This window comes from Pipistrellus kuhlii, unplaced genomic scaffold (assembly GCF_014108245.1).
Source record: "Pipistrellus kuhlii isolate mPipKuh1 unplaced genomic scaffold, mPipKuh1.p scaffold_m20_p_71, whole genome shotgun sequence".
Taxonomy (NCBI): Eukaryota; Metazoa; Chordata; class Mammalia; order Chiroptera; family Vespertilionidae; genus Pipistrellus; species Pipistrellus kuhlii.
In genome coordinates this window covers 977,879-995,968 of record NW_023425575.1, presented here as the reverse complement: position 1 = coordinate 995,968, position 18,090 = coordinate 977,879, and the positions used below count along the sequence as shown (strand labels likewise).

At 41.1% G+C, this 18,090-nt stretch overlaps 3 protein-coding genes across 5 annotated transcripts in view; 2 read left to right on the top strand and 1 right to left on the bottom strand.

Moving 5' to 3' along the window:
* LOC123651687 (zinc finger protein 271-like) overlaps positions 1–1,483 on the top strand; it is a 49,108-nt gene extending 47,625 nt beyond the window's left edge. For all 3 annotated transcript variants that reach the window (XM_045575962.1, XM_045575961.1, XM_045575963.1), the window contains exon 4: positions 343–1,483. In XM_045575962.1, the coding sequence (XP_045431918.1) occupies positions 343–1,347 (1,005 nt within the window). In that variant the 3' untranslated portion in view covers positions 1,348–1,483. The remainder of the gene's footprint in view (positions 1–342) is intronic.
* A 718-nt stretch (positions 1,484–2,201) lies between these two features.
* LOC118710243 (60S ribosomal protein L35-like) lies at positions 2,202–2,657 on the bottom strand. The gene has a single exon (XM_036422723.2). It carries the CDS (start codon positions 2,602–2,604, stop codon positions 2,233–2,235), a length of 372 nt encoding a protein of 123 aa, XP_036278616.1. The 5' UTR covers positions 2,605–2,657; the 3' UTR covers positions 2,202–2,232.
* A 3,448-nt stretch (positions 2,658–6,105) lies between these two features.
* LOC118710224 (zinc finger protein 883-like) lies at positions 6,106–17,962 on the top strand. The gene is made up of 3 exons (XM_045576007.1): positions 6,106–6,643; positions 7,493–7,619; positions 15,685–17,962. The coding sequence occupies exons 1-3, from the start codon at positions 6,611–6,613 to the stop codon at positions 17,682–17,684; spliced, it is 2,160 nt and encodes a 719-aa protein (XP_045431963.1). The 5' UTR covers positions 6,106–6,610; the 3' UTR covers positions 17,685–17,962.
* Positions 17,963–18,090: the final 128 nt, after the last annotated feature.

Here is an 18,090-nt window from a genome sequence, read left to right as displayed (position 1 = left end):
TGCTGGTCAGGACATCTCCTCCTAAAGGCTGATCAGATCATGGACAGGCCAAATGATATTTCCAAGGGTGGTTTGATGTTTCAAAGCAGAAAAGATTTTTACACCAGAAAAAAATTTGAGGAAGATTCAGGCAACAGTAATCATCATCATCATCAGGGACTTCAGACTGGAGAAAAGCCTTATAAATGTAGTGAATGTGGGACATCTTTTAGCCAGAGCATTGCCCTTCATTGTCATCAGAGAGTTCACACTGGAGAAAAGCCTTATAAATGTAGTGAATGTGGGAAATCTTTTAAGAGTAGCTGTGGCTTTCGTTATCATCAAAGTTTTCACACTGGAAATAAGCCTTATAAATGCAGTGAATGTGGAAAATCTTTTAGCCAGAGCACTGCCCTTCATTGTCATCAGAGAGTTCACACTGGAGAAAAGCCTTATAAATGTTGTGAATGTGGAAAATCTTTTACAAGTAGCAGTGGTCTCCATTATCATCAGAGAGTACACTCTGGAGAAAGGCCTTATGAGTGCAGTGAATGTGGAAAATCTTTTATCACTCAGTTTGAACTTCATAATCATCAGAGAGTTCACACAGGAGAAAAGCCTTATGAATGCAGTTACTGTGGAAAATCTTTTTCACACAGGTCTGTCCTTCGTAGACATCAGAGAATTCATACAGGTGAAAAGCCTTATAAATGCAGTGAATGTGGGAAATCTTTCACCCAGAGCACTTTCCTTCATTGGCATCAGAGACTTCATACAGGAGAAAAGCCTTATGAATGCAGTGACTGTGGGAAATCTTTTACAAATAGGCCTGTTCTTCACAAACATCAGAGACTTCATACAGGTGAAAATCCTTATAAATGCAGTGAATGTGGAAAATCTTTTATCACTAACAGCTACCTTCGTAGTCATCAGAGCATTCACACTGGAGAAAAGCCTTATAAATGTAGTGAATGTGGAAAGTCTTTTAGACGTAGTGTTGGTCTCCGATATCATCATACAGTGCACACTAGAGAAAGGCCATATGAGTGCAATGAATGTGGAAAATCTTTTATCACTCAGTCTAAACTTAATAATCATCAGAGAGTGCACACAGGAGAGAAACCTTATGAATGCAGTGATTGTGGGAAATCTTTTACCACTAGCAGTCACTTTCGTCGTCATGAGAGAGTTCACACAGGAGAAAAGCCTTACAAATGCAATGTGTGTGAGAAATCTTTTACCACTAGTACTCACCTTCACAGTCATCAGAGAGTTCATACAGCAGAAACAATTTACAAGTGCAGTGAATGTGGGAAATCTTTTACACATAGGACTGGTCTTCGTAATCATCAGAGAGTTCATATATGAGAAAAGCCTTGTAAATGCAGTCTTTAAAGATGGATGCTTTGAGACATACAGATCACTCGAAAGGGGGGGTAGCTGTGAGAACCTCAAGTATATCTGGAAGCAATGTGAATTTTTTTTCTCGTGTTCAGGGGATACTGACATTTGAAGGGAACCTCCTGCCTAGGTTTTGCAGAGGGCCATTTGTCCTAAAGCCTTCAATGCCATGGGTGATAGTCACTGGTTGGAGGACCATTGCACTGAGAAGCAACCCATTCACTGCAGAAACACTGAGTTAATTTTTGTTTGCCCAGTCTGCAGCCTGTTAGATGGAATGACCCTCATCTAAACCTGCACCCAGAAATTTTTTTTAATGAAAGGACTACAGGAGCTGTTTGCATAACATCAGAAGGACTCCAGGAATGTTTATCATCTATGGAGCAGTCATTATCATTGATTATAATCAGGAGGTTTTGTAGTTTCCTGTATCATGTGATATTTTCCCCATCAGAGCCATTAGTGCTCTGGCAGCAAAACAAAGAGAAAAAGAAAAAGTGTCTTTAGGCTGGTAATTGGTTTCTGTGACCCAATAAGAATTCCAGATGTTTTGGGTGAAAGTTCTTCATTGATTGTTACATTGAATGTCACTGAGATGAGACTTGCTCAAACCATCATTACACTGAATAATGACTGATCATATCTGTGACTGTAGTTGTTTCTTGACCTCATTTAATCTGTTTGCTGACCTTAATAAAGAAGTAGGCTTTTTCTAAGTATTTTTCAGCTTTAATTATTATTTTATAAATTGTTGGAGATATTTAAAAGATATATTTGTAAATCATTTATTTTTTATTTTTATTTATTTATTTATTTTTTAACAGCCAGATTGTGCTTTATTGATGCCGATGCTCAGGCCTTGACCACGTACTTCCGGAGGGGGTACAGCCGCTCCTTCCGCTGCTGCTTCTTGGTCTTGAGGTTCTCCTCATGCTTGTTGAGCCGGCGGCGCATGGCGCGGGTTTTCTTGGGCCGCAGGTCCAGGAGCTTGTACTTCTTGCCCTTGTAGAATTTCCTGAGGTTCTCTTTCTGAGTCTGGTTGATGACGGTAAGAACACGGGCGATAGACTTGCGAACAACTCGGATCTTGGAAAGCTTGGAAGCTGCGCCGCCTGTCCCTTTGGCTACGCGCAGCTGGGACAGCTCCACCTTCAAGTCGTCCAGCTGTTTGAGCAGCTCCTCCTTCTTCTTGCCACGAAGGTCCCGAGCCTTAATTTTGGCCATGGCTAGACGCCCCTGCGCCGCCGCCGCCTGCTCGGAGAGAAAGAGTGTAAATCATTTTTAAATATATTTTATTGATATTTACAGAGAGGAAAGGAGAGGAATAGAGAGTTAGAATCATCAATGAGAGAGAAACAGTGGTCAGCTGCCTCCTACACACCCCCCCACCCAGGTTGTGCCTTCAACCAAGGTACATGCCCTTACCTAATCGAACTGGGGACCCTTCAATCCGAAGTCCAGTGCTCTATCCACAGCAAAACCATTTTTGGCTCATCCTTTATTTTATTTTTTATAAATATTCTTTTTGTGTTAATCTTCACTCAAGGATATTTTTCCGTTGAATTTTTTGGAGAGTGGAAGAGATAGGGAAAGACAGAGAGAAATATTGATGTGAAAGAAACACATCGCTTGGTTGTCTCCTGCAACAGCTGTGACTATGGCCCAGGATGGGAAGGAGTCTTCAACCAAGATATCTGCTTTTGACTGGAATTGATCCCAGGAGCCTTTGTTATGCAGGCCTATGCTCTATCCAGAGCCAAACTAGCTAGGGCTCTGGTGGATATTCATATCTTTGAATATATCACCATCATGTCTATTTTAATAAATATTTGGTTATTGTTAATGAAGCAAGTACAAACATTTCTGTATAATTCTTTTTTTAATATTTATTATTTTATTAAATATATATTTTGTTGATTTTTTACAGAGAGGAAGGGAAAGGGCTAGACGGAAACATCGATGAGAGAGAGACGTTGATCAGCTGCCTCCTGCATATCCCCTACTAGGGTTGTGCCTACAACCAGTGTACATGCCCTTGACCCCAATTGAACCTGGGACTGCTCATTCTATAGGCATATGCTCTATCCCAGTGTTTTCCAACCTTCTCTCATGATGAGAATCACCTGGTGGAGTTGTTAAAACACAGATTCCCGGATCCCAACTAAGAAGTGCTAAACTAGAATTTTTGGGAACATATAGGTAAAATTGTATACTTAACTAGTGCTCTAAGACAGATTTTATATACAGAGCACTAAGTTAGGTATGCAATTTTACCTATATGTTCTCAAAAATTCTAGTTTAGCACTTCTTAGTTGGGATCCGGGAATCTGTGTTTTAACAACTCCACCAGGTGATTCTCATCATGAGAGAAGGTTGGGAAACACTGCTCTATCCACTGAGCCAAACCAGTTAGGACTTTGTATAATTGTTTATATGGATATACATGTTATTTTCCTTTGTGAGTCAGACATTCTCTGAGGGCTCCAAGAGTGCAAGAAGGCACAGCCCAGGCTGAGAGATCCCTGAATGCATAAATTTTGTTCACTAAGCCTCTAGGTTTATACATGCAAACTAGGAAATCACAATTCCATTCGCTGGTAGGATGGCTGTGCCCTCCTAGATCTGAAGTGTGGAGCATACAGGAGATAGCTAATCAATGATTCTCTCTCAGCATTGATTTTTTTCTCTCTCTCCATCTTCTTTGAACTCTAGCCTCTCCCTGCAGAGACATTCCCAGGCCAGACACTTCTCAATCCCGATGCCAAAAAAGCACCATTGTCATTGGGTACATTTTAATTAGGAAACCTATCTTATGAAATAGAAACATGTAAATTGACCATACCTCCACTACACCCACCAGCCAATCAGAGTGAGTATGCAAATTAATCCAACTGATATGTCAATGGCCATGGAGCTGGAGCAAGCAGGAGCCTTGGGTTGCCCCCAGCAATGGAGGAAGTAAAGCTTCCCGCCTGCCCTGGCAGGCCGTGTTCTCTGATCTAGGCTACTAAGTAAGAAGATAAATCCAAATACTTGCTTCCAACAGGGCCTGGCCTTTGCTCAAGGAGGCACTGAAAAAAAAGGAAAGAAGGAGGGTATGGAAGATTGGGTTGCCTGTGTGTGATCAGGCCAGGATTGGACAGCAGTTGTGTGTGATCATGCTGGTGGGAAGCGGGACCTTTGATTTGCTTGACTTTTATATATATAGATTTTTGCTTAAGATTTCCAGAAAACCAATCTAACATTTGTTTCCTGCAATAAATAATATGTCAAGAAAACTGAACACTGGTCGTTTGTTGGTTTATAGAGACAATTTTATTATTATTATTATTTTTTAAATTTCTTTATTGATTAAGGTATCACATATTTGTCCTCATCTCCCCTGTTCCCATTCCAAACCCCTCCCTACCTATGCCTCCACCCCTCTGTTGTTCGTGACCACTGGTTAGACTCATATGGATGCACACAAATCTGGTTGATCTCTCCCCATTATCCTCAACCTCCCCTACCTTCCCACTGCCTGATCTATGCTTCCTTGTCTCTTGTCTGTTCTTGTTCATCACTCTATGTTGTTCATTTCCCATAGATGAGTGTGATCATGTGCTAGTAGAAATACTTTTATAAAAACCGATAATGAGACAAGCAATTATGGTTATGTTAAAAGGCAAATGAATCAGTCTGTAATGAGTTTTTTTCTGAGCCAACAGGTCTTTTGAGTCCCAATTTCAATGCCAAACAGTTTCTTATGTGTACATGTCAGCAATGATATTTCAGTCTGGATGGTGGGTAAATGGTGGTAATGCCAGTCCAACCCTCTCTGGTTTGGTTCTGGGCAACCTACAGTGATGTCCAGCTGCTGACCGCTACTATAGCAAGGTGTCGTCAGCATCTTCCATCTCTGTACAACTTCCCTTCTTTATTTATGGCTGGAGTAGTCCTGTCAATTCATCTCAGTTGCAGGAATCCAAATAGTCTTGGAATTGTTTTCTGAAAATATACAAAGATATTCTCAACCAAAAGTTAATAAAAGAATCTTTTCTATAAATTTGATGGGAAACCCTTTTTCATTTTTTTAAAATATATTTTTATTGATTTTTTACAGAGAGGAAGAGAGAGGGACAGAGAGAAACATTGATGAGAGAGAATCATCTATCAGCTGCCTCTTGCACACCCCCTACTGGGGATGTGGCCTCAACCAATGTACATGCCTTTGACTGGAATTGAACTGGGGACCTTTCAGTCCCCAGGCTGACGCTCTATCCATTGAGCCAAACCGGTTTCGGCAACCCATTTTCATTTTTTGCCCAAACGATTTTCTTTTGGCTTGTTTTGACCCTATGTATGTTTTACATGGGTGTCTTGCTGTTAGCATTACAAATGAAGTTAATTTTCTAAAGTAAAAATTTTCTAGACGTAATTTACTTACAGGATATTTTCCCTTACAGGATATACTTCTTTTATTCTTCCCCCCCCCCCCTTTTATATATATTTTTATTGATTTCAGAAAGAAAGGGAGAGGTAGGTCCCAGGTTCAATTCTGGTCAAAGGCATGTACCTCAGTTGAGGGCACATCCCCAGTAGGGTGTGTGTGTAGAAGGCAGCTGATCGATGTTTCTCTCTCATGGATGTTTCTAACTCTCCCTCCGTCTCCCTTCCTCTCTGTAAAAAATCAATAAAATACATTAAAAACAAAAAACAAACAAACAAAAAAAACAGCCACACATGAGCACCAGAAACAAACTTGCCCCAGTCATCACCTCCTCCGAAGGCGCTAGAGGGCGCTCAGTATACTTGGTGTGTTCTTGGGCAATAAGCCCCTTAGAGCAGTCCTTGAGTCAACTGAGAAACAACTGACCCTGGACTTGGAGCAGAGAAACTACATTACCCACAAAGCTAAGCACGGAATGCCACCAGGCTCAGCCAATGGGGGCTCAGAGAAGGCATTTCCGTTCGACCGCTTCTTTAGGGCGGGACCAAGTCCTCTTAGCAGGATTTTGTCTTCTCAGCTTATTGTCTCAGGCGGTCAGTTCCTGGGCTCAAGAGTCTGTTGGAGGAGAGAGGAGCAGTGTTCCCTGCCTCACAGCCTCTGGTAGGAGCCTCCCGTGGTGCTCACCGCTCACACGTGGGGTTGAAGCTCCGAGTCACCGCCTGGACCCCCGCCAGGGCCGGGACAGGCCCCGCCATTCCTGCCGCCGCTTCCGCTCCCGCCCCGCGCGGCCCACAGAGCGCGATGGCGGCGCCCGCGCTGAGGAAACGTGCTGAGGTGAGTTCCTGTCCTCTAGGCCCCCAGCCTCCTCACCCCGCACCCCACAGCCCGGTGCGGGCCTGTCCCTCCCTCAGCTCCGTCCGCGGGGAGGACCGTGAGGAAGGCGGAGGGGAGGGAGGAGCGCGGTGGCTTCTGAGGACACAGCCAGTGCGGGGCGGAGAGGACAGGGGTGCCCGGCCTCTGAGGTTCCCCTGAGGATGTGGCTGTGAGGATCGGCGGGCAGATCAGAGGCTGCAGGGAGGCCGTCACAGCCTCATGGGGGCTTTCCCGGCTGTGGGGTCCCTCAGGGGCTTGGGGTGGTCCTGGACCCGCTGGAAGACAGGCTTCTCCACATGCCATGTGCCATGTTCACGGGGGAGTCCAGCGAGACCCGGTGGCATTGGAGCAGGAAGGGGGCAGAGTTGAGGGAATGTACCTGGTTCTGAAGATGGGAAGGTGTTAGACATTACCCACTGTTGTGCACATCTGGAGGAAGTGTGAACTGATGGTCATAAAACCGAAGCTAAAACCCATGCTTAGCTTTGTCTGGGAGGCATGGTATAGGAGACTGCAGTGGTATTGCTTGGGGGGGAAACTGGGACCCTGCAGGAATCGCCCAGACCTTAAATGACTATGCTCTCTACTCTCTCCTCCCCCAATCCTTCCCACCCAACCCAGCTGCTCTGCTGAGGGCAATCCCAGTGAGTAATGGGACTGTGATGAGAGAGCAGCCTGCATGGGCATTAGGGCCTGGTGTCCTCACTAACCGGGTGCCCTGGAGGAGGTTGAGGGGAGGAAGGTTTGTCAAGAGTACAATTATTGACTGTCAGAGAGAAGCTCTGGTTTCAATTGTCTCCATTCTGACAGGTTGGCGTGACCTTTGAGGACATTGCCCTGTACTTCTCCAGGAAGGAATGGAGCCTCCTTGATGAGGGTCAGAGACAGCTGTACCTGAATGTGATGCTGGAGAACTTTGAACTTGTATCCTCGCTGGGTAAGACCCTCACTCTCACCAGTGACCTGGACTTGGCTTTGCGGATTTCCCAGTCCCCTTCTCCCAGGGTGTGCTGAGTACTCCCTTGTAGACTGTGGAACTGCTTGATTTTCCAGTTTCCTGGGGAGGGTGGGTCTGTTCCCACTGCTCTCTTCTATTGCTGAAGCCCCAATTCTCCCTGATGGACTACATTCACAGGGAAGGACTTGAGGATAAGTAGTGTTTCAGGAAGCATGAGGGATTCCACTTTTTTCTGTGAGGAAAGCATTTTCTATATTCCATTTGGTTATTTGTACCTATTTTTGTGAAGAAGTGTTTCTACATCCTTATGCTGGTTAATAACTATTTTTTGGTTAAACATTCTTTTGATGACCTTGTGTATTTTATATATTAAAGGCTTATGACGTACAGGAACACATATTGTTGCATGTGCTGAATTGCACTTTGCAGATATTGCTCCCCCACACCTGCTTTTCTACAAAGTCCATGTTTTTGCAACCTTGGGTTCTGCAGGTTTAGTGCCACCATGTTTCTAGCAAGCTCAGATGCTTGTTGCTAGTGCTTAGCATGTAAATATTGTTAATGGAGTTATATAGACTTAGCTTTTGAGACAGAGTCATTGCATTGTTATTAGCCTGCTCTATGGTATTATTAACATACCCTTATTATTCCCTGGGAACTCCACCTATTTGTGTGAATTTCTTTCCATATTGCAATATTTGCTTTATTATGAAGATCAGAACTGAATTCACAATCTCTCCCACCGATTCTTTCATATGATTTGCAAGTATTTCCTTCTGTTGTTTAGATTTCCTTTCATTTCATTTTGTTTATTGCTGTTGTGCTAAGAAGAACCTTTTTATCATTATTTGTTGCAGTGTGCACTGTTTGTTTTTTCTCTTTTGTCTGGTGGTTGGTGTCACATTTAGAAAATCTGTTGCAAAACAAGCCTCCAAAACTTTTTCTCTAGATTGTCCTGAGGAGTTTTCAGTTTTAGCGCTGACATTCAATTCTGTCATGCAGGTTGAGTTACATTTTATCAGTGGTGGCCAGTATTGTTGTGTTTACATGTAAGTATTGATTTCAACAGCACCGTTCATTGAAGAAACTATCTTTCCCTTCTTCTGTGTCTTGCAGCTTTGTCAAAGATTACTTGAAAGGATGTGCCTGGATTTATTTTCTAATTTCTGTTGTTCTGTCACTCCCATAACTTTTCTTTCTTCTTCTTTTTTTTCCCTTTTTTTAAAAATATATATTTTTATTGTTTTTTTACAGAGAAGAAGGGAGAAAGAGAATTAGAAACATCGATGAGAGTCATTGATCAGCTGCCTCTTGCACGCCACCTACTTGGGATGTGGCTGCAACCAAGACACATGCCCTTGACTGGAATCGAACCCGGGACTCTTCAGTCCTCAGGCCAACGCTCTATCCACTGAGCAAAACCGGTTTCGGCTCTTTCTTTCTTTTAACAAAAAATATACTTATTGATTTTTTTACAGACAATAAAGGAGAGGAATAGAGAGTTAGAGACATCAATGAGAGAGAAACATTTATCAGCTGCCTTCCCCACACTCCCCACTAGGTATATGCCCTCAACCAAGTACATGTTCTTGACTGGAATCGAACCCGGGACCCTTTACTCTACAGGCTGATGCTCCATCCACTGAGCCAAACCTGTTAGTGCTGCCCATAACTTTTCTGAATTCAGTTGTTTATTATTGTTTTATATTCATCTAAATAGTGAGAATATTTTTCCATGAATTTTTACTTTCTTAGAGAAAGAGAAAGACAATAAGAAGAGAGGCACAGTGAGAGAGAGAGACAGACAGTGAGAGAGAGAGATATCAATTGGTTGCCCGCCACATGTGGTCCCATTAAGAAAGGTGATTAAACCCGAAATCCACATACCTGCCCCTTTCTGGAAATGTAATCCATGACTTTCAAGTGTACACGCATGCACTCTTAGCACTGAGCAACATGGGCCAGGGCTCTTTATTTCTTGTTTAAATGATTATTATTTTTTAAAATCTTTATTGTTCATATTATTACAAATGTTCCTCTTTCTCCACCCTCCCCCCCACTCCGTGCTCTCCTCCACCAGGTTCCCACACCACCCTCTGCCCTTTTCGCACCCCCCATTGTCCTCATCTATAGGTGCACAGTTTATGTTCAGTCTCTTCCCACATCCCCCTCTACCCTTTTCCCCAACAATCGTCAGTTCACTCCCCTTCTATACCTCTGATTCTATTATGTTCAACAGTTAATATTGTTCATCAGTTGTTGTTTTTTAAATTCCTTGGTTTTTAGATTCACTTGTTGATAGTTACATATTTGTTGTTCATAATTTTTGTCTTTATTTACTTTCTCTTCCGAAAGAACTTCCTTCAGCAATTCATATAATTCTGGTTTGGTGGTGATGAATTCCTTTAGCTTTTTTTTTATTAGTAAAGCTCTTTATCTGGCCTTCGATTCTGAGTGATAGCTTTGCTGGGTAGATTATTTTTGGCTGTAGGTTCTTACTATTCATCACCTTAAATATTTCTTGCCATTCCCGTTTGGTCTGCATGGTTTCTGTTGAGAAATCAGCTGACAATCGTATAGGTGTTCCTTTATAGATAACTACCTGCTTTGCTCTTGCTGCTTTTAATATTATCTCTCTGCCTTTTGCTCTTGGAATTTTAATTATGATTTGTCTTGGTGTGGTCTTCTTTGGATTCCTTTTGTTTGGAGTTCTGTGCGCTTCCTGGACTTGTAAATCTAATTCTTTCACCAGGTGGGGGAAGTTTTCTGTCACTATTTCTTTCAGTATGTTTTTTATATCTTGCTCACTCTCATCTTCTGGGACCCCCATAATTCTCATGTTGGTTCGCTTGAAATTGTCCCAGAGATTTCTTACATTATCTTCAATTTTCTGGATTCTCTTTCCTTCTTGCTTCTGTGGAGGAGTGTCTTCTGGCTCTTTATGTTCCAAATCTTTGACTTGATTCTTGCGATCTTCCATTCTGTTTTTAGGACTCTGTATAATATATATATATATTTTAATATATTTTATTGATTTTTCACAGAGAGGAGGAGAGAGGGACAGAGAGCTAGAAACGTCAGTGAGAGAGAAACATCGATCAGCTGCCTCCTGCACCCCCCCCACTGGGGATGTGCCTGCAACCAAGGTACATGCCCTTGACCGAAATCGAACCTGGGACCCTTCAGTCAGCAGACCGACGCTCTACCACTGAGCCAAGCCGGTTTCGGCTGTATAATATTTTTTATTACAGACAATGTATTCTTTAATTCTTGTTGTTCCCTTATTATTTCTTGTTGATTCCTTCTTAATTCTAGTTGATCCCTTTTCATATCCTCATAGGTCTTATTGACCTTTTCTAGGAAATTCTTAAAAAACCTTATAAGCGTGTTTTTGAACTCTATATCCAGTTGCTTTTTGTCCTCCATTTCTATCGTTTGTGATCTATTTCCTTGTCTCAGCATTTGTTTAAATTATTTATTTTGTAACTATACTTTATTGATTTCAGAGAGGAAGAGAGAGTTAGAAACATGAAGAATGAAAGAGAGACATTGACTAACCTCTTCCTGCCCATCCCCCACTGGAGATTGGGCTGGCAAACTGTGCATGTCCCCTGTCAAGCAATGGATTTATGATCAGAAAGGTCATAGGTCGATGGTCAATCACTGGCCTGTACTGTCCAACCTTTATTTATTTATTTTATAGACAGGAAGGGAGACAGAGAAATAGGGAAACATTGATGTGCTGTTTTTTCCATCCAAGCATTCATTGGCTGCCCCCTACGTGTGCCCTGATGGAGGATCAAACCCACAACCCTGGTGCATGGGGACCACACACTCAACAAGAGAGCTACGTGGGCAGGACTGTGAATTTGTGTATTAATTTCAGAAGCTCATATTGGATCTTTGCAAATTTCTCTATGAAAGGTCATGTCATCTCCTAACCAATGTCTCTTATGATGCTTTGTAGTTCATAATGTGAGGTGTAATGTCTTATCTTTCATTTCTTTTTTCATTTACTTGAGGCTTGTTTTTGTTTGTTTGTTTTTGTTTTTTGCTTTAGTCCAACCCAAGTTTTGCCAGTTTTTGTATTTTTTAGAAAATTATCTGTTAGGGCCGAAACCAGTTTTGCTCAGTGGCTAGAGCATCAGTCTTCGGACTGAAAGGTCCCAGGTTCGATTCTGGTCAAAGGCATGTATGTTGGTTGCAGGCACATCCCCAGTAGGGGGTGTGCAGGAGGCAGCTTTTCGATGTTTCTCTCTCATCAATGTTTCTAACTCTATCCTTCTCCCATCCTCTCTCTAAAAAAATCAATAAAATATAATTTTTTTTAGAAAGAATAGTACATGTTAAGTATTCTTTATATTGTCTTTTATCTCTCTTTTGTTGATGCTTGTTCAAATATTTATTATTACATTAATTTGCCACCTTTGGGTTTACTTTCTTGTTTTGTTTTGAGATTCCTGAGATGAGGTGTTAGGTTTTTTTTACATCTTTTTTTTTTTTTTTAAAGATATTTTATTATTTTTTACAGAGAGGAAAGGAGAGTGACAGAGAGTTAGAAACATCGATGAGAGAGAATCATCTATCAGCTGCCTCTTGCACACCTCCTAGTGAAGATGTGCCCGCAACCCACGTACATTCTCTTGACCGGAATGGAACCTGGGACCTTTCAATCCGCAGGCTGACGCTCTTATCCACTGAGCCAAACCAGTTTTGGCATATCTTTTTTTTTAATGTAGTCATTTATCCATAAAAAATTTTATTGGGTCGGCAAGTAAGTAATTGCGGATTTTTTAAAGAAAATCAAAGACAATTTTTTCATGGAACTAAATAACTTTATTCTGTAATGTATTGCCCATTTTGATCAATGACCTCTTGCCATCTTTCAGGCAGCATCATAATCCCACGTTCAAAAAACTTCTGGTTTTTATTAGCAAAAAACTGAATCAGGTACGATTTGACATCATCATCATTATTGAAATTTTTACCATTCAAGGAGTTTTGTAAAGATCGAAACAAAAAGTAATCAGATGGTGCAAGGTCAGGACTATATGGTGGATGTGGCAAAACATCCCAACCAAGCTCCATTAATTTTTGCCGAGTGACCAAAGATGTGTGTGGCCTTGCATTGTCATGATGGAATACAACACCTTTTCGATTTGTCAATTTGGGCCGCTTTTCTTCAACTGCATTGTTTAATTTCATTAGTTGTTCAATGTAGACATCAGAATTGATCGTTCGGTTGGGTGGTAAGAGTTCAAAGTAGACAATTCCTTTGTAATCCCACCAAACTGATAACAAAACCTTCTTTTGATGAATATCAGCTTTTGATGTTGTTTGAGTTGGTTCACCTGGCCTGCTCCACGATCTTTTCTGCTTGATATTGTTGTAAACAACCCATTTTTCATCGCCAGTTATCAGTCGTTTTAAAAATGGATCATTTTCATTACGTTTCTTTAGCAAATCGCAGCTGCTAATGCGTTGCGTTAACTGTGATTCTTTCAGTTCGTGAGGAACCCATGTATCGAGTTTTTGAACATAGCCAAGTTGTTTTAAGTGATTTTCAATGCATGTATGTGATACATGAAGCTTCTCTGCAATCTCACGTGTTGTACTGTGACAGTCCGAATTGATTATTGCTTTGATTAGGGCGTCATCAACTTCAACTGGACAACCAGAGCGTTTTTCATCTTTGAGTGAAAAATCACCAGAACGAAATTTGGCAAACCAATTTTGACACTGCCGTTCTTTTAAGGCTTCGTCACCATAAACAGCACATAACTTTTTATGAGCTTGCGATGCGTTTTTCCCTTTGTGGAAATAAAAAATCAAAATATGACGAAAATGTTCCTTTTGATTTTCCATTTTTCAACGAATGCCAAACGAAAACTACAAAACAGATCAAAAAACTTTTTTACTGATTAACAGCTGAATAGCCAACTATCAAATAACAAAATGTGTTTTACATTTTTACTACGTCTGCAAACCTAAAAATTCAACTGAAGCCATATATGTGTGAAACCCGCAATTACTTACTTGCCGACCCAATATCTTAAAATTACATTTTCTGAATTTTATACTTGACTTTTGATAGGTTGTGTTGTTAATTACTTTGTCTTTAGAGGTTTTTTGTTTGTTTTTTTATCCATATAATTTATTGATTTTTTTACAGAGAGGAAGAGAGAGGGATAGAGAGTTAGAAACATTGATGAGAGAGAAACATGGATCAATTGCCTCTTGCACATCCCTCACCATGGATTTACCCGCAACCAACACATATGCCCTTGACCAGAATCGAACCCGGGACCATTCAGTAGCATGCTGACGCTCTATCCACTGAGCCAAACTGGTTTCGGCTCTACAGTTTTTTGAATTCTCTTTTGCATTTGGCTATATTGAAATTATTGGTAATTTATTGTTTACTATTTTCAAATAGAGAGGAGGAGACATGGACAGAGAGAGAGACAGAAAGACAGACAGAGAGAGAGAAACATCATTGTGAGGGAGAAAAAGCAATCGGCTGCCTTTTCCTCACTAGGTAACTGGAAGTGGAACCCACATACTTATATGTGCCTTGGCTGGGAATTGAATACTTGACCCTTTGTTTTTTTTGTGTGTGTGTTTTTAAAAAATATATATTTTATTGATTTTTGTACAGAGAGAAAGGGAGAGAGATAGCTAGAAACATCAATGAGAGAGAGTCATCGATCAGCTGCCTTCTGCACACCCCCCACTGGGGATATGCCCGCAACCAAGGTACATGCCCTTGACCGGAATCGAACCCGGGACCTTTCAGTCCCCAAGACGACCCTCTATCCATTGAGCCAAACCTGTCTCAGCTTCTGTAATCCTTTTTAATTTCATTTCCAGTGCAATGCTTTGGTCATGGCTAGCTGTCTATTTATACTCATATGTGTGATCCTGCAATCTTGATGATGTCGCTCACATAGGTCTTTGTCCGTGATCTCATTTGTCATTTGTTGTCCTACCGCAGTGATGAACATTGAACTCCTCTGTTTTTCTCTGAAGATTTGCATCATTTATCACATGCAGTGACTCAAATGGGCTTAAGGGGCAGAAGCATTTCTGCATCACAGAATGAAGAGGAATTCATAAATGGCAAAGTGGACTCACAGGTGGCCTTGCCTTGGTGAAGGGTCACTGGGGAAGTATTTTTGGCTGACCCTGGTTATATTTATAGATAGAAACCCAGTGTTTTCTTACTTTTTTTATTTTTATTTTTCGTTTATTGATTTATTACAGAGAGGAAAGGAGAGGGATAGAGAGCTAGAAACATCAATGAGAGAGAAACATCGAGCAGCTGACTCCTGCACACTCCCTTCCGAGGATGTGCCCGCAACCAATGAACATGCCCTTGACCAGAATGGAACCTGGGACCTTTCAGTTCACCGGCTCTATTCACTGAGCCAAACCAGTTTCGGCCACCCAGTGTTTTCTTTCAGTTGCCCATTTTTCAGCCAATTTTATGCCTGTTTGTGCTTATTGATACTTTGCCAACTACTGAGTTCTAATAGCAATCATTTCTACTGGGATTGCTAGTAACCTTAACTTTGGACTTTGAACCTCTGCCTCTTTCACAAGTCTCTCTTTACTGCCAACTAACGTTGGCCCATGCCTGCAGCACTTTGGAGTGCACACATGTTACTAAATTGACGTTGAACATCATGTGCACTAATACAATTAATTTTTATGGCTTTGAGCAGCCTTAAATTATTATACACAGACTCGCATGGTCAGCATATAAGATTCTAAAGAAAGCTGTTTGTGCAGGAACAATGACTAGAACCTTCCTCTCTTCTTTGTATCCCATCTTGTACTTCTGTCCTTCTGTTGGTAAACTTTTCATTATCTACTGACTTTTGGGGCCACATTATATGTAACAGCAGTTTCCTCAGAGTTCACCTCACTTGTCTTAACAATTTGTCTTTGGAATCAGGCCTAGTCATGACAGAAACATTTGTGTTGAAGGTACTCCATTTTCATAAGGTCAACATGTACTTCACCTTCCATTCTTCTTGTTCAGGTTGCTGCTGTGGAGCAGAGAATGTGGAGGCACCAACAAAACAGAAGGTTTCAGTAAGAGTGTCACAGAGAAGGAATCCCAAGATAGCCTTGTCTTCCCAGAAGAGCCATCCCTGTGAGAGTTGTGGGCTCACCTTGGGAAACATATTCCATGTGATGGAGCTTCAAAGAAATGAACATGGACAGGTACTTTTGAGATGCGGGGCATGTGCAAAACGGTTTTACTTCCGTGTAAAAGTTGACAAAAAGCATGTTAGAGAGAGGACATTTATTAGAGGTGTAGACACGATTTCACATGGAAACAGTTGCAATTTCAACGTGTCCCAGAATTGTTTCACAAGCGGGGAGGTTGAGCCCAGTGTCCTTTCAAAACCAAGACATCTCCACCTAAAAGCTACTCTCACCAGGGACAGTGGAAATGCTATTTCAACAGATGGGAAGACATTTCAAAGCAGAATTCATACGGGAGAAAAGCCTTATCAATGCATCGAATGTGAGAAAAGTTTCAAAAAAACCATTGGTCTCCAGTATCATCAGAGAGTTCACAATGGAGAAAAGCCTTATAAATGCAACGAATGTGGGAAAGCTTTTACCAGTAGGAGTGACCTTCTTTGTCATCAGAGAATTCATACTGGAAAAAAGCCGTATCAATGCAGTGAATGTGAAAAAGCTTTTACCACTAGCAGTCAACTTAGAAAGCATCAGAGAGTTCATACGGGAGAAAAGCCTTATAAATGCAGTGAATGTGGAAAATGTTTTAACAGTAACAGCTACCTTCGTAGTCATGAGAGACTTCACAGTGGAGAAAAGCCTTATAAATGCAACGAATGTGGGAAATCTTTTAATAGTAGGAGTGACCTTCATTGTCATCAGAGAATTCACACTGGAAAAAAGCCGTATCAATGTAGTGAATGTGAGAAAGCTTTTACCACTAGCAGTCAACTTAGAAAGCATCAGAGAGTTCATACGGGAGAAAAGCCTTATAAATGCAGTGAATGTGGAAAATGTTTTAACAGTAACAGCTACCTTCATAGTCATCAGAGACTTCACACTGGAGAAAAGCCTTATAAATGTAGTGAATGTGGAAAATGTTTTAACACTAACAGCCACCTTCGTAGTCATCAGAGAGTTCACAGTGGAGAAAAACCTTATAAATGTAGTGCGTGTGAGAAAGCTTTTACCACTAGCAGTCAACTTTGTACTCATCGGAGAGTTCATACAGGAGAAAAGCCTTATAAATGCAGTGAATGTGAGAAAAGTTTTCTAGGAAACACTGATCTCCAGCGTCATCAGAGAGTTCACACTGGAGAAAAGCCTTATAAATGCAGTGAATGTGGTAAGTCTTTTGCAAGGAGCATTGTTTTTCAATATCATCAGAGAATTCACACAGGAGAAAAGCCTTATAAGTGCAGTGAATGTTCGAAATCATTTACTGGTAGAACTAGTCTCCAGTATCATCAGAGAGTTCACAGAGGAGAAAAGCCTTATCAATGCAGTGAATGTGGGAAAACTTTTACCAATAATAACAACCTTCATATTCATCAGAGAGTTCACAGAGGAGAAAAGCCTTATCAATGCAGTGAATGTGGGAAAACTTTTACCAATAACAGCAACCTTCAGAGTCATCAGAGAGTTCACACTGGAGAAAGTCCTTGTAAATGCAGCGAATGTGGAAAGTCTTTTTCGAGTAGCACTAGTCTCAAATATCATCAGAGAGTTCACACAGGAGAAAAGCCTTATCAGTGCAGTGAATGTGGTAAATATTTTGTTCGTAGTACTAGCCTTCATGCTCATCAGAGAGTTCACACCGCAGAGAAGCCTTATAAATGCAGTCATTGTGGGAAATGTTTTAGCTGGAACAGTAGCCTTCATACTCATCAGAGAGTTCACACTGGAGAAAAGTATCACTGCAATGAATGTGGCAAATCTTTTAGAAGTAGTAATGGTCTTAAATATCATCATGCAGCTCACAGTGGAGAAAGCCGCGATGAGTGCAATTAATGGGTGATATCTTTCCGTCTAATTTGTAAATTACCTCTTCACAAAAGAGTCTTGATGAGAAAAGATTGTTTGATGTGTAGGAAATGTAGTTTGTTAGTATTTGACAGTAGTATAAGATTATAAATGACGTCTCAATAGCCTGAATTGTATCTCCTGCATTTAATTGGCTACATTATGTAATGTACCCCAATAATTTCTGCTATTCTATGTTGCACTTTGTAACGTACTGAGATGTCCTACCAGATCTATGTCAGTACATCTTTATTTTGCTGAAGTTATTTCAGGTCCCTACAGATGACATCAGTCACCATCCTCATGTGCCAGGGAAGCTAACTGTGTTGTCTAATTTGTTGAAGAAAATTAGGAATACCTGAGTCCTTAGTTCTTATTTGTTTCTCTGTCATGA

Bases quoted from the DNA above. Each gene is read 5' to 3' on its own strand.
- LOC118710243 (XM_036422723.2), bottom strand. From the start codon at position 2,604: ATGGCCAAAATTAAGGCTCGGGACCTTCGTGGCAAGAAGAAGGAGGAG.
- LOC118710224 (XM_045576007.1), top strand. From the start codon at position 6,611: ATGGCGGCGCCCGCGCTGAGGAAACGTGCTGAG. The intron at 6,644-7,492 runs GTGAGTTCCTGT...CCATTCTGACAG, and splicing joins CGCTGAGGAAACGTGCTGAG to GTTGGCGTGACCTTTGAGGA. The intron at 7,620-15,684 runs GTAAGACCCTCA...CTTCTTGTTCAG, and splicing joins TGAACTTGTATCCTCGCTGG to GTTGCTGCTGTGGAGCAGAG.